General features: G+C 42.3%; 1 protein-coding gene across 2 annotated transcripts in view; it reads right to left on the bottom strand.

Moving 5' to 3' along the window:
* Window positions 1–16963, bottom strand: part of rnf144aa (ring finger protein 144aa) — a 68933-nt gene that overhangs the window by 22653 nt on the left and 29317 nt on the right. For both annotated transcript variants that reach the window (XM_029713946.1, XM_029713947.1), the window contains one exon: window positions 2804–2954. In XM_029713946.1, coding sequence (XP_029569806.1) covers window positions 2804–2938 — 135 coding nt within the window. In that variant the 5' untranslated portion in view covers window positions 2939–2954. The remainder of the gene's footprint in view (window positions 1–2803; window positions 2955–16963) is intronic.

The raw sequence follows: 16963 nt of genomic DNA on the forward strand, positions 1-16963 counted from the left end.
CCACCCACACAGTGAATTGGGAAAGTATTCAGACCCCTTGACTTTTTCCACATTGTTACATTAGCCTTATTCTAAAATGTATAAAATTAAATTGTTCCTCAAATCTACACACAATACCCCATAATGAAAAAAGCAAAAACAGGTTTTTAGAAATACCTTATTTACATAAGTATTCAGACCCTTTGCTAAGAGACTCAAAATTGAGCTCAGGTGCTTATTGTTTCAATTGATCAGCCTTGAGATGTTTCTACAACTTGATTGGAGTCCACCCGTGGTAAACTCAATTGATTGGACATGATTTGGAAATACACACCTGTCTATCTATATAAGGTCCCACAGTTGACAGAGAAAAAACCAAGCCATGATGTTGATGGAATTGTCCGTTGAGCTCCGAGACAGGATTGTGTCAAGGCTCAGATCTGCAGAAGGGTACCAAAAAAATGTATGCAGCATTGAAGGTTCCCAAGAACAATGGCCTCCATCATTCTTAAAACCTGTTGGGGATACCTGCCCGGTAATGGGATTCATTGTCAAGAGACCATGGCGGGAAATTCAAAACGGCAAGAATCTAATAATTTCAATTTCTCAAACAATCAACTATTTTTCACCATTTGAAAGATAAACATCTCCTAAATTCAACCACATTGTCCGATTTCAAAGAGGCTTTACGGCGAAAGCCTAAAGTTAGGTTATGTTAGGAGAGTACGTTGAAAATAGCTGTGTGTAATGTTTTGTCAATTCAAAGACAGGCGTCACCAAAAGCAGATAACCAGCTAAAATTATGCACTAACCTTTGACAATCTTCCTCAGATGACACTCCTAGGGCATTATGTTATACAATACATGCATTTTTTGTTCCATCAAGTTCATATTTATATCCAAAAACAGCATTTTACAGTAGTGGTGAAATTCAGAATTTTTTTCTACCTCAAATGCTTCCCGTCAATCAACGTTACAATTTACAAAATTACTATTCGAAAACATTGGTAAATTATAATATTTTCATTCAAATAATTATAGTTTAACATTTCGTAAATGCTACTGCATTGCCAGATTTCAAAATAACTTTACTGGGAAATCCCACTTTGCAATAAACGGGGTGCTGTGCTAAGAACAATAGGCTAGGATATACAGTTTAGCACCATCTTGTAACCATGTAATATCAATAATACTATTGTCAATAATCCCTTACCTTTGATTATCTTCATCCATTGGCACTTCCAGGAATCCCAGGTCCTCAACAAATGTGGTTTCTTTCGACAAAGTTCATAATTGATGTCCAAATAACTCCAAGTTGTTAGCGCTTCGGTAGGCTACTAAAAAGTAGGGCGGGAAAGGGCGAGGAAGTCACGATGAAAAGTAAAAAAAATAATCTATTTACATTCGTTCAAACATGTCAGACGTTGTTTAGCATCAATCTTTAGAGCCATTTTTAACGTGAAACATCAGTAATGTTTCAACCCGACCTCTCCTGTGTCTTGAAAAACGTTTTTGAAAAAAGTCTCGCTTGACATGAACTCACATGCATGCATGCGCAGGTGCGGGCAATAATGAAGTGACGACATCCCAGGGAGGTCAACTTCTCTTCCTTGTCATTCGGTCTCTGTTCATCATAGACGCTTCAAACAACTTTATAAAGATCGTTGACATCTAGTGGAAGCCGTAGGAAGTGCGAAATGAATCCTCTCACACTGTGTGATCTATTAACAATGACTCAAAAAAATAGTACAGCCACAAAATTCTTTTTTTTCTCTTCAGATTTTTGCCTGCCATATGAGTTTTGTTATACTTACAGACACCATTCAAACAGTTTTAGAAAATTCAGAGTGTTTTCTATCCAAATCTGGTAATAATATGCATATCCTAGCTTCTGAGTTGGTGTAGGAGGCAGTTAAAAATGGGCACATATTTTTTTCAAAATTCTCAATACTGCCCCTAGCCCCAACAGGTTCTGGAAGACGTTTAGAAAACGGCAAAACTTGTCCTAGAGCTGGCCGCCCGGCCAAACTGAGCAATCGGGGGAGAAAGGCCTTGTTCAGGGAGGACCAAGAACCCAATGGTCACTCTGAACCCAATGGTCACACCAAATCAGGCCTTGGTAGAGTGACCAGACAGAAGCCACTCCTCAGTAAAAGGCAAACGACAGCCCACTTGGAGTTTGCCAAAAGGCATGTAGAGGACTCTCAAACCATGGGAAACAAGATTCTCTGGTCTGATGAAACCAAGATTGAACTCTTTGGCCTGAATGCCAAGCATCACATTTGGTGGAAACCTGGCAGCAGCCCTACAGTGAAGCATGCGGGTGGCAGCATCACGCTGTGGGGATGTTTTTCAGCGGCAGAGAAACTCCCCAAATATAGGTGTGCCAAGCTTGTAGCATCATACCAAAGAATACTCGAGGCTGTAATCGCTGCCAAAGGTACTTCAACAAAGTACTGAGTAGAGGGTGTGAATACTTGTGTAAATGTGATCAGTTTTTATTTTTAATACATTTGTAAAAATTTCTAAAAATCTGTTTTTGCTTTGTGACTAGTTAAGTGACTAGCTTTGCTACTCTCGTGTCCTTATATCAGTTGTTAGATGTAAACCAGGATGACTTTTTTTTTTTACTCAGTTTGTTGACTTTTTTATTTTTTTATTACATTTTGTAATCTATAAAAACGGTTATGGCGGTTATTTAATTTTGATGACGGTCTTCATTCATAAATCGGCGGTTACACGATTATACAATTACTGTGCCAGTCCTAATGCATACAGAGGACATTTTGACAAGATGGGTAAAAGACGATGAAAGGGCACTCACTAGTGTACAGAAGACACATTGGCACTGAGTAATGGTGGTCATCTGCTCCAGCGGGAACTCTCCAAGGCACAGTTTGCAGGAGACCAGGGGGTCCAGGGCCAGGTCCCAGGTGGGCCGATACCTGGCTGTGGTCATCTTGCCTGGCACAGAGCTGACAGAGGGAGGGAGGGAGAGAGAACGAGGGGAGTTAAAGATGTAGGTTGGCTAATGTTTGTTGTTTCACAGACAACAAAAGGAAACTGACATGATATTCATGAGGTATGAATGAAGCTAGCTCAACATGAGCATGTATACATGATCTGTCCCTAATCCAAGACGTGCACATTTTTTGCTGCGATATTATGCATTGGCCAAAAAGGCCTACTGAGTTGTGTCCAAGTGAGGACACATTAGAGACACAGGCCAATGCAGAGTGACACCAGCTCTTTGCCTAAGCGTCCCTTGTCAGTAACTATCATTTCCGTTCTGTTCTGGTTGCTCACATACAGAGAATACATTTAGGGCCCTTTACAAATGCGTGATGCGGAGAAGACGGACAGAATCACGGAATCCAGACATTAAAACGGAATTCAGTTCAACAATAGCATTGAACTTAGTAGGGAATCAACTACATGCATTGAAAATGTAGGGAAACGGGGATGCCTAGTCAGTTGTACAACTGAATGCGTTCAACTGAAATGTGTTTCCGCATAAAAGTATTACATTTGCCCAAGTTTATCATAAGATATGAACAGTGATTTCCCACCCCCGGGCTGTGCATGTACAGAGCGCACGTCTACCACTTTGTGTAGCTGTTAGCGATGATGCTAATGAAAAGTCTTCTGGTAGATGGAAAGGCTTTCCCAAAAAAACCTTCTCAATTGAATGTTAACTATAAAGTAGCCTATGCCTACCTGGCAGAATAATATCATGATTATTTGCATCAATCCAATGGGTGTTTTGTTTTGAAAACTCTGCCATCACATACAAAAATGTCAAAACAACAGCCCCTTGCTAGGGAATTAAAGGGTAACTACACTCAAAAATCTACATTTCTCAGTTCACCCAGACCTCAAAAGTGTTCTCCTGATGTGGTTTAAGCTTTGTTGTAGACTTAGAACATCCAATTTAATTGATTTTCTATTATCAATTGTGATTTTCAGAGGGTAAACATGAAGAAAAAAAACAAAAACAGGTGAAAACAGAAACCTGGAAAAACGAAACAGAGAAATACTAAACGGAACCAGTAAAAAAATTCAACATTTTATAGAGCCCTAAATAAATACATCTCAAAACAAACAGTCCTGCAGCAAGCGTCTTGTTCCCCCATACGATAAAAGCATTCATATTAAAATAACACTTTCCCTTTCCAGTCATCTCCTTTCTATTTGGAGAAAGGGGTTTATTTTGGGCCACCTCAACTCTGATTCCCACTGCCTTTCTTCCACCGTGGATGAGAGCGGAGGCGGCGAGATAGAGAGACACAGAAAGAGAGAGCGCGAGCACAGAGTGGCTTAATGTCTCTGAGTGTTTACAGGAAGTGCCCCCATGCAGGCAACGTCAACACTGTCAAAATCTCCCATTGCTGCTAGGCAACTGGGGGGAGAGACGAGGGAGAGAAGAAGGGGCCACCAAATAAATAGTAGTTACTGCTTAGACAAGTGAAAGCTAACAGAATAGTGTCCCTCTCAGAAACCTAAAAGGGGAAGGAGGAGGGGCTGCTGCGGGGGATGGGAAGGAGTAAAGCCAGCCCAACGCTGTTTACATGTGCTGCGGGAGATAACGTGTCCTGACCTGTGCTAGAGGCTGACTGACAACACACTGGCCAGTGTGAGTTGCGCACAGGAACAGTGTGCTGGTATTGTAGCTGTGTGTCAACAAGGTCAACATGCTGCATGGGAAGTCACCAAAACCACCATGTCTACTAGACAAAAACATGGAGACAACAGACAAGATGAAGAGTTGTGGGAATCATTATGTGATAAATTATTATGCTAATGATATAGCAAGCAACTGAAATGGGCACTTCCTAATTAAAAAGTGATTCCCCTTGATTTGTGGGCTCCGGTCTTCCCTTCAGCTCAGTGGAGGCAACCAGGTTGTGTGTGTGTGTGTGTTTGTGTGAGAAAAAGTGCGAGTGAGTGAGAGAGTGTGAGTGTGAGAGAGAAAGAGAGCGAGTGTGTGAGTGTGAGTGTGAGAGAAAGAGAGCTTGAGGAGAGCCTCCCCTCTATCCATTAGCCTAGTACACTGGGCCTGCTTTCATCAGGACAGGCAGTGAGGTTAGCCAGGAGCTCTAAAAGCCAGTACTCTACACCAAATCAGACCGGAGGTGTCAAGAGAAGACTCACTGGCTGCTCAGTGAATACCTGCCAGGGCCAGCTGAGACGTCAGCAAGTGGAAGCGGAATCCCATTAGCGCTATAGATAGCCATATAATTGATGAAATGCTACGTGCATTATACGGCAGTCTTTACAGCGAGAGCCTCATTGAAGAGGTTGTGTTGTCTGTTACAGTAGTACCAGGTAGATGGACTGCCATAATACAGACCGCGTACTCAATCACAGTACTATAAAGCTTCATCCTCCTTTTTTCCCCACCACCGTCTCTGTATTGCTTAGGCTAAGGTTAACAATGAGAGTCAAGAAGGACAAAGGAGCGTTTCATAAGGCGAGCCAGACGAGTGGAAAAGAGCAGAATTTTCTTGACAAAAAGGTGGTGCAATGCGAAAGGGAGCACTCCCACCGCTGCATTATTTACAAGGAGGTCCATTATCGCTCAGTGAGAAAAACACACACACACACACACACACACACACACACACACACAAACCAAATGCATGATCTCGGCTCCCTGCTTTATGAAACGCATGTCTGGCAGGTCACATGTCGGCACCAATCAATACACAGGGTGCCGTAAGTGAACATGGTTAACCACTGCTAGACGAGGAAGTTACCAGTCATATCATATAGATTAACTAAACGGAGTGGGAGTGATGAGTCTGGTGTAGCATTTATGCTTCCAACCACATACACCCCCTGGCAACAGGGGTTAGAGCCTGCAAAAAATAACACAAATATATAAGGGGCGGGGGGTCAGAATTCTGACAACAGAGTGTGATTTTGTATGTGTCTACATTTTGTAGTGTCCCAGGGGGTTTGAGGGCAGTTCTATCATCCTGTGACTATAACTGCACAGAATGCGTATCTCTGTCTCTGTCAGCGTTGAACTCTTCCATAACATATTATGTGAGCAGCCTTGATAGTGAATGTGTACAGTAGAGGGTAGGGCTGTACGGAAAGTGGAGCAGTGGTCCTTTCTGAGATGAGCTAGCCAAGTAGGACATCTATAAGTGGACATATCCTGTACAGTATATTATGAGCTACAAAATCCCTACGGTCTCCACACAATTCATCTTCCATCAGAGGAAAAATGGGTCATCTTCAAATGACCCGAGTTATGATATGCAGAAACACATGACACTTCATCATATTGGCCTAGTCGAACCTCCGTTTCGTTCTCAACCCGTCTGTCACTGCACTCTACCATTGAGACCACACAATAGCCGAGCTCTGCATTAAAATCAATGCGATACGCGCTGCCATTGCTCGTTAATATCAATATTAAAACGCCTACTCGGCCGCGATGCAGACGGAGACTGGTCAAGAACGGCTCTCGTTTGAACCTAGCAGCTTTCTCTGTAATTACATAATGTCATATCAAACTGGGTTGCGTAAGGTCTATTTATACTCTACCTAGGCTAATGTGAGAGAATGCTTATGACTGCAGCCTCCCGGAGCGGATGCACTCTGTGTTCCACACTCCAAAACGCAGGTTCACTTTTGTGAAACGGCCAAGCCACAAGCCGTCGTCGTGCGTTTGTGCTTTGATGGTGGATAGGGTTACTTTCTCAAAGAGACCAAAGCGCTGTTAAACAACTGATGACCTGGCCCTGGTCAATTCAACCTTTGAAGGACAAAAAAAATGAAACAAAAATAGAATATAACACATGCAAAAAATGGCTTAGAGATGGAATCAAATTGTATTTGTCACATGCACAGAATACAACAGGTGTAGACCCTACCTGAAATGCTTACTTACCAACAACGCAGTTACGAAAATTAAGAGTTAGGAAAATATTTACTAAATAACATAAAAAATATATATATATTTAAATCACAAATAAGTAATAAAAAATAAATAAAATTGTTACTTTATTGTATTTCACCTTTATTTAACCAGGTAGGCAAGTTGAGAACAAGTTCTCATTTACAATTGCGACCTGGCCAAGATAAATCAAAGCAGTTCGACACATACAACAACACAGAGTTACACATGGAGTAAAACAAAACATACAGTCAATAATACAGTAGAAAAATTAGTCTATATACAATGTGAGCAAATGAGGTTAGATAAGGGAGGTAAAGGCAAAAAAAAAAGCCATGGTGGCGATGTAAATGCAATATAGCAAGTAAAACACTGGAATGGTAGATTTGCAGTGGAAGAAAGTGCAAAGTAGAAATAATGGGGTGCAAAGGAGCAAAATAAATAAATACAGTAGGGGAAGAGGTAGTTGTTTGGGCAAAATTATAGATGGGCTATGTACAGGTGCAGTAATCTGTGAGCTGCTCTGACAACTGGTGCTTAAAGTTAGTGAGGGAGATAAGTGTTTCCAGTTTCAGAGATTTTTGTAGTTCGTTCCAGTCATTGGCAGCAGAGAACTGGAAGGAGAAGCGGCCGAAGAAGGAATTGGCTTTGGGGGTGACCAGAGAGATATACCTGCTGGAGCGCGTGCTACAGGTGGGTGCTGCTATGGTGACCAGCGAGCTGAGATAAGGGGGGACTTTACCTAGCAGAGTCTTGTAGAAGCTGTTAAGGAACCTTTTGGACCTAGACTTGGCACACCATGTGGTAGCAGAGAGAACAGTCCATGACTAGGGTGGCTGGAGTCTTTGACAATTTTTAGGGCCTTCCTCTGACACTGATCTGAGGACCCATGTCAAATATTTGCAGTCTCCTGAGGGGGAATAGGTGTTGTCGTGCCTTCTTCACAACTGTCTTGGTGTATGATAGTTTGATGGTGATGTGGACACCAAGGAACTTGAAGCTCTCAACCTGCTCCACTACAGCCCCGTCAATGTGAATGGGGGTGTGCTCGGCCATCCTTTTCCTGTAGTCCACAATCAGCTCTTTTGTCTTGATCACGTTGAGGGAGAGGATGTTGTCCTGGCACCACACTGCCAGGTCTCTGACAACCTCCCCATAGGCTCTCTCATCGTTGTCGGTGATCAGGACTACCAACATTGTGTCGTCTGCAAACTTGATGGTGTTGGAGTCGTGCTTGGTCACGCAGTTGTGGGTGAACAGGAAGTACAGGAGGGAACTAAGTACGCACCCCTGAGAGGCCACCATGTTGAGGATCAGCCTGGCAGATGTGTTGTTGCCTACCCTTACCAGCTGGGGGTGGCCCGTCAGGAAGTCCAGGATCAAGTTGCAGAGGGAGGTATTTAGTCCCAGGGTCCTTAGCTTAGTGATGAGCTTTGAGGGCACCATGGTGTTGAACGCTGAGCTTTAGTCAATGAACAGAATTCTCACCTAGGTGTTCCTTTTGTCCAGGTAGGAAAGGGCAGTGTGGAGTGCAATAAAGATTGTATCATCTGTGGATCTGTTGGGGCGGTATGCGAATTGGAGTGGGTCAGCGCATGTGCTGAGTACACATCCTAGTAATCCGTCTGGTGAATGTTGACCTGTTAAAAAGGTTCTTACTCACATAGGGTATGGAGAGTGTGATCACACAGTTGTCCAGAACAGCTGGTGCTCTCATGCACGCTTCAGTGTTGCTTGCCTCGAAGCACGTATAGAAGTAATTTAGCTCGTCTGGTAGGCTCGTGTCACTGGGCAGCTTGCGTCTGGGCTTCCCTTTTTAGTCCTTAACAGTTTGCAAGCCCTGCCACATTCGACGAACGTCAGAGCCGGTTCCATAGGATTCAATCTTAGTCCTGTATTGACGCTTTGCCTGTTTGATGGTTCATCGGAGGGCATAGCGGGATTTCTTAAGCGTCCGGGTTAGTCTCCCACTCCATGAAAGCGGCAGCTCTACCCTTTAGCTCAGTGACGATTTTGCCTGTAATCCATGGCTTCTGGTTGGGGTATGCATGTACGGTCACTGTGGGGACAATGTCATCGATGCACTTATTTATGAAGCTGGTGACTGATGTGGTGTACTCCTCAATGCCATCGGATGAATCCCGGAACATATTCCAGTCTGTGCTAGCAAAACAGTCCTTAGCTTAGAATCTGCCCAGTTCCGTATTGAACGAGTCACTGGTACTTCCTTCTTTAGTTTTTGCCTGTAAGTAGTAATCAGGAGGATAGAATTATGGTCAGATTTGCCAAATGGAGAGCGAAGGAGAGCTTTGTACATGTCTCAGTTTTTTCCTTTGGTTGCACGTGACATGCTGGTAGAAATGCGGTAAAACGGATGTAAGTTTTCCTAGGAGTGCCACCTCTGGATCAGTATTTTCTTGTTTGTCATGGCCTACAGCTCATTGAGTGCAGTCTTAGTGCCAACATCGGTTTATTGTGGTTAACCTGTTAGGGCTAGGGGGCAGTATTGACACGGCCGGATAAAAAACGTTTAATCTGGTTACTACTCCTGCCCAGTAACTAGAATATGCATATAATTATTGGCTTTGGATAGAAAACAACCTAAAGTTTCTAAAACTGTTTGAATGGTGTCTGTGAGTATAACGGAACTCATATGGCAGGCAAAAACCTGAGAAGATTCTGAACAGGAAGTGGCCTGTCTGACAAGTTCTTGTTCATCTTGGCTCTTTTTATTGAAGACTGAGGATCTTTGCTGTAATGTGACACTTCCTACGGCTCCCATAGGCTCTCAGAACCCGGGAAAAAGCTGAATGATATCGAGGCAGCCCCAGGCTGAAACACATTATCGCGTTTGGATTGTGGCCGGTCAGAGTACTCAGACTCAGGCTCGTGCACGAGATGTTTTTATTTTCTCTCTCTTTGTACGTATACACGCTTTCCCGGTCGGAATATTATCGCTTTTTTTACGAGAAAAATGGCATAAAAATTTATTTTAAACAGCGGTTGACATGCCTCGAAGTACGGTAATGGAATATTTAGATTTTTTTTGTCACGAAATGCGCCGTGCTCGTCACCCTTATTTACCCTTTCGGATAGTGTCTTGAACGCACAAACAAAATGCCGCTATTAGGATATAACAATGGATTATTTGGGACCAAACCAACATTTGTTATTGAAGTAGAAGTCCTGGGAGTGCATTCTGACAAAGAACAGCAAAGGTAATAACATTTTTCTTATAGTAAATCTGACTTTGGTGAGTGCTAAACTTGCTGGGTGTCTAAATAGCTAGCCCTGTGATGCCGGGCTATCTACTTAGAATATTGCAAAATGTGCTTTCACCGAAAAGCTATTTTAAAATCGGACATAGCGAGTGCATATAGGAGTTCTGTATCTATAATTCTTAAAATAATTGTTATGTTTTTTGTGAACGTTTATCGTGAGTCATTTAGTAAATTCACCGGAAGTGTTCGGTGGGAATGCTAGTCACATGCTAGTCACCTGCTAATGTAAAAAGCTGGTTTTTGATATAAATATGAACTTGATTGAACAGACATGCATGTATTGTATAACATAATGTCCTAAGATTGTCATCTGATGAAGATCATCAAAGGTTAGTGCTGCATTTAGCTGTGGTTTGGGTTTATGTGACATTATATGCTAGCTTGAAAAATGGGTGTCTGATTATTTATGGCTGGGTACTCTGCTGACAATCTAATGTTTTGCTTTCGTTGTAAAGCCTTTTTGAAATCGGACAGTGTGGTTAGATTAACGAGAGTCTTGTCTTTAAAATGGTGTAAAATAGTCATATGTTTGAGAAATTGAAGTAATAGCATTTCTGAGGTATTTGAATAACGCGCCACTGGATTCAACTGGCTGTTGAGTAGGTCAAGCGTCCCACCTAGCCCAGAGAGTTTAATAGACGGCTACAAAAAAATTAAGATGTGATACAATTACTGCTGAAAGTGCTTGTTTCCTACTGAAGTGAACTCTCTGGAGCAGTGCATCAAAGGAAAGCTGTCATTCTGAGGGGAATTATCCATCGTCTTCCACTTAGGAGGGGATGTGAAAAGAAACAAGGTTGGTGTGCATTCAGCCAGAGGGGAAATTAATGGCAGTTGAGATGGTTGGAACCATGCTTATGATGTAACCTTCAGGGAAATGGTTTCTGGGTTTATCATGCAGTGAAATTATCAAGTTTTTTTTTGCTCTCGCAAATGGCCGTATCAATGAAGTGCAAATAGGAACATAGAGGCTGACCACTGAGCCAATCAATCTGCCAAACTACATCCTGGTCATCCAAAAGCTGCCGCTAATCTCATTGAACGTTTAGCCTCTGTAAGCTCCCACTTACTGGAAGTTCCTCAACACCAAGCATATATTAGGTTGTGATGATAGTGCGAGTCCAAAAATCGTTCGAGTCCAAACCACAAAACTAAAATGACAAACAGGCTAGGTTCATTCTTAAAAGTCTAAGCTGACATATGGAATTGTTTTAAGATGGTCATACTATGGATCATTTAGTTATTTTATGTAGAATTTTAGGACCCCTTTAGGTATCAAAAATGTTTCATCAGTCGCTATCGACAAAGGTCAGTGGGAAAAAGTTGTGATGGACTACTTTCAGGAGGACGATCGTCCCATGCTGACTATCTGACTCTGAAAATGAATCAGACTAGGAGGAAATCCCTGATTTTGGTAAAAACATCTTAATTGAAGAAGACATTGTAGAGTGTTCTGATGACAGTGATGGGGAAGAAACAGCAATCAACAGCGTTGTCACAGAAGAAATTGAGTTTTGAAATCAGTGGAATGTCTGGTAGAAGCATAGTATGATAAGGATACAATTCTGGCGTTTGACTGCAAATGCAGAAGGATTCGAAAAGAGAACATAAAAGGCTATAAAACACCTGTCCCGGATTACATCTTCAAACTACGGGCAACCATGGCATCCGTGACAGAGAGGAATAAATATTTTACAATTCTTATGGCATTGCACACGATCAGTGTGAACCAGAGTGACTTGACACAACGGGCCAAGCAAGCTGTACAAACAAAATGGAAACGACACAGGACGTCTTATTTAACGAAAGGGGTTGCGGTTTGCCGTGAAGCATTCGTCCATGTATACGGGTAAGAGTCGAGCTACAGTTTCAGATATTATACAATTCAAATTGTCAGAAAGATGTTTTCATTTCAAGTTAAATCTTACTGCTTGCTAGCTAGCTAGCTAGCTAGCTAGCTGAAGTTTGGTGGCTGGCTCGCTAGCTAACATTAGCGTTAAGTGTATGATCTGAGTAGTAATATTTTCTCAGAAAGCCATTTGCATTGCTAGTTATAGCCTAATGTTAGCTAGCTAACGTTGAACCTATTTGGTTAACTTTAGCTAGCTATGACAAATCGTTTTGTTTTGTTTGTACTCATGGATTGGGATTATGGTTCACTGTTTAGCTAGCTAGCTAGATGTCTAAACAAAAATACCAAGTTAAAGCATACTGTTAGCTAGCTAGCTAGTTGACGTTAGATGGCTGGCTCGCAAGCTAACATTACGTGTATGATCTGTGTAGTAATATTATATCAGCAATCCATTTGCATTGCTAATTATAGCCTAATGTTAGCTGGGGGGACGTTCACAGATCTGCAGTGCCTCTATGCACATTCACATGACTCTCTCCGAACACACACACCATACGTTGCTGCTAACATTCATTTTTTTTATCCTGCTGTGGGTATAGACAAAAGAGCTCTCCAGTGGGTATACCAAAACATTCAATGGTCATTTTCTCAAAGTGGTGTTACAAGTTTATCATCAACTTTCAAAGCAGAATTACTTTCCCATTGTTCCTCAAACGCAGTGCATCATTTTATCCAATGTAAAAACACACAATTTTTCCAAATGTAAAAAACTATTAAAATGTTTCTACATAAGACCGAAACAAGGCGGTCGGTCACACACAAATATTTAATTTGGCCTTTTACTACCATAGCGCATTTATACATGCCAAAAAAGACAGTCAAAAAACAAAAACCATAAGAAACAAGGTTTTAAAGTGTTTGTCCTTTATCTAGGAGATATAAGAAAAGGTCAGGAAATATTTAACCCCTTTTTTAGGGTAAGCACAAAACTTTCATACTTCAGACTGGTCCCGTGACACTTGTGGGGGTCGTAGAGCAAAACGTATGTGAGAATCTCCCCTTTCCATAGAGTGGTCATAATAGTTATGTAGGTCAAACCGTTCAGACGCTACAGACGTTTCGTGAGAATGCCTATTTTTCGGGATGTCTCATGGTCTGACAAACACCGCTCCGGTAGCAGTGCATGGGTCAAATCACTGAGGAAGCCAGAGAAAAAAAAAATCCATATTACAACCTGTGTGTGATGATTGCGTTGTTTGCTCTATATCCTGTTAGTTCATATGCCTTGCCACTGGGATATATATAGGTCTAAAAGGCAGAGACAATAAGACAGAGTGGCAGAATAAATTCAATCACACCTTTGTTTCATCACAAAACCGGAGAAGTCTGGTGAAGTCCACAAAGCATTTTGCATGTAACAACCAGTTACATGGTCAAGCAAGTTAATGCCTCCGATATTTTCGGACCACTAAACAACCATTGATTTAGAACCACAGAGAGTTTAGAACCATGTATGCTCTCAATGTAATGTGATTGGAGTGAAGCCAAATCCAAACTGGCTTCCCTTGACACTTTTTTTGGGTGCACCAGGACCATTCACAGTTGCGCTCACTCACTTAGCGCAACGCTGATGGGCTATTGCTTTATACTTTTTTTGTTATCAAGGGAGGCCAAATGTTCGCTGGCTTCCCTTGCATTCAATGCTATGGGTGGCAACAATGTCACTTTTTTAGACCAGACAGCATCAGATAGATGGCCTACACATACAAAGACAGAGGGGTGCTGTTGTTTCGCTTGCTTGGATGCTGTCTCCGGTGAGATGCATAACTTTCAATTCAATTCGCAAAAGGCTGAATGTAACATAGAAAGACGAAATATACATTCTTTTACATGATTATTAACTTCTTTGGTACATTTTCAGGGAAGCTTGGCTTCCCTTTGCATCCATGAATATACGCCACAGCACAACTCTAGCTCTGCCACCTCGTGGAAGTGCGACATCGGCGGATGCGCTGGATTGAGACACATCCAATGCAAAAAAACTGATATCTCTAGCTTAAACTGACATATTGATGGGAATTTATTACGTTACTAAGATTGACCTACCGGGGCGTCAATCGACTCTAGGGGGATTAACCGGCTAGGCTAATTGAGGCTAAAAGGCTAGGCCAACAATCACAATATGATTTTGTCCAGGTGATTAGAGTCAGATCTAGGCCTCTAATAGACGTGCTAAGTGGGCCTGCCATCGTCTCGTGTTCCTTCCTCTCGCTGTGCTCTTGTTCTAGAACAGGGATGGGCAACTGGCGGCCCCCCTTTTGTAGGTCCCCGGATCAATTCCAAACCCCCCAAAAAATAACTCAGTCGGGTACTTAAATTAAGTGTTAGAATAGACAATATACAAGACGCAATTTCGAAATTTGGTTGCGCATCAGAGATATTTCTCTTGTTATGTCAGTCAATCAACTAGCCGACGTCAGCTAAGCATTTTTAGATTGGTAAGTTAGCTGGCTAGACTCTCTAAAATTGTAGTAATCATGGTCGAATTTAAAACTGGGGGGGCCAGATTGATTTTGTTAGTCACTCTGACCAATACACTACATGGCCGGAAGTAGGTGGACATCGTGGAATATCTCACTCCAAAATCATGAGCATTAATATGTTGATTGGTCCCCCCTTTTCTGCTGTAACAGCCTCCACTCTTCTGGAAAGACTTTCCACTAGATGTTGGGAAATTGTTGCGGGCACTGATGTTGGGCAATTAGGCCAGGTCGCAGTCGGCGTTCCAATTCATCCAAAGGTGTTCGATGGGGTTGAGGTCAAGGCTCTGTGCAGGCCAGTCAAGTTCTTTCATACACCGATCTCGACAAACCATTTATGTATGGACCTCGCTTTGTGCACAAGGGCATTGTCATGTTGAAACAGGAAAGGTTATTCTCCAAACTGTTGCCACAAAGTTGGAGCACAGAATCATCTAGAATGTTATTGTATAATGTAACGTTAAGACTTCCCTTCACCGGAACTAAGGGGCCATAGCCCGAACCATGAGAAAAACAGTCCCAGACCCTTATTCCTCCCCCACCAAACATTATAATTGGAACTACGCAGTCGGGCAGGTATCGTTCTCCTGGCAAACCCAGATTTGACCATCGGACTGCCAGCTGGTGGAATGTGATTCATCACTCCAGAGAACGCATTTCCACTGCTCGAGTCCAACAGCGGCGAGCTTTACACCACTCCAGCCGACGCTTGGCATTGCTCATGCTGAGCTTGTGTGGCCTACGACTTTGCTGCTCTTAGACGTTTCCACTTCACAATAACAGCATTTTCAATTGACCGGGGCAGCTCTACCAGGGCAGACATTTGACGCAAGGTATGGCCCCCACTTATGGCCCCAAAAGGGCTAGGGCCGGCTCTGACTGCATGTGTGCTTATGGATGTGGGCATGCAGACCCACGAGCCACTGCAGACCCTAATGATGAGTTCAGATTTTGTGGCCCCCACCCCCATCAAAGTTGCCCATCCCTGCTCTAGACAGATAAGGCAAAACTTTGGTGCTCATGTGTGTCAAATTGTCCTCTAAAATCATCTTTGATTGACCTTATTTTAATCAACACTCCACATCGTTTAATGTTTCTGGTGTTTTTGCTAATTATATAAGTGATGACTATGCAGTTTGTGTAAGGGATGGTACAATTCCTAAACTACCTCCACGTACCATCATGAAGAGAAACTTTAAGCACTTCGATACTCATTTCCTTGAATAGAGTTGAATTCATCCCTGATGTTGAATTAGCATTTTCTTACTTCCATAAAGCCTTCCAGGATATATGCAACAAGCATGCCCCTTTCAAATACAGAATTAAGGGCAGCGACAACACTTAACAAGCTGTCGTCTAGACTGGACACATGCATGTTGATTTTGTACATCCACACCAGAAGGCGATGCAAGACACACTAAACACTCTGAAAACCATGTATTTACTACCTTGGAAAATGTACAAATATCTTGGGAGTTTGGGTGGATGACAAGTTGAGCTTCACCACCCATGTAGAGAACCTTATCAAGAAACTCAAGCCTGCATAATGGGTTTTATTACCGGCACAAAGCTCGTTTTTTCTTTGCCGTCAGAAAATAGTTTATTCATTGTACTTCTCTCTGTATTGGACTATAGCGATACTATATACAGTACGTGCAAGCGACAAGCTCTACACTGAAGGTTCTTGTCTCTATATCACACAGCCCTTTATTTTGTCACCAATCAGACGTGTAACCGACCATTTTGACCTCTACAGTGCTGTCCGGTAGATATCCCTAGCAACACGTAGGCTCAAACACTGGTACATTGTTATTTATAAAGCCATTTTAGGAAAACTGGCATTTTATCCATCTTCTCTTCTAGCTCGAAATGAAAACATATACAAGCTCAGATCTCAATGTTGTTTTATGCTACGAGTCCCGAAAATTAAAACCGAGCATGGAAAAAGGTCCTTCCATTACTTAGCCCCCTGCTTTTGTCTCTTGTCGTCATTGTAAATATGAATTTGTTCTTAAAATTGACTTTCCTGGTTAAATAACATTTTAAAAATGAATCTTTAGCATCTAGTTTTTGTCTAGTCCTGGCCATCTGCCAATATCCTCAGTCTCCCGGGTCACCTGGTTTTCGGCAGCGCTGCCTGCTTTCCGGGACACCTTGCTGTGTAGCTCCCACTGGGCATACATTGTACAACACGAGCACAGACATACCTCCGTTTGCGGTCAAGCCCTACAAGCAAGGGGAGGGGGTCTATCTAGTGTTATGAAGTCAGACAGTGTATTCTATATCTATGTACAAATGAATTAAACCAACAGATGGTTTGAAGCCTGCATGTACTTCAACGAAAGGCTGTGAACATTTCCTGTGAGTTTTCCTGTTGTTTATAAACCTGAAATTGCCATAAATG

The sequence above is a fragment of the Salmo trutta genome, chromosome 25 (assembly GCF_901001165.1).
Source record: "Salmo trutta chromosome 25, fSalTru1.1, whole genome shotgun sequence".
Lineage (NCBI taxonomy): Eukaryota > Metazoa > Chordata > Actinopteri > Salmoniformes > Salmonidae > Salmo > Salmo trutta.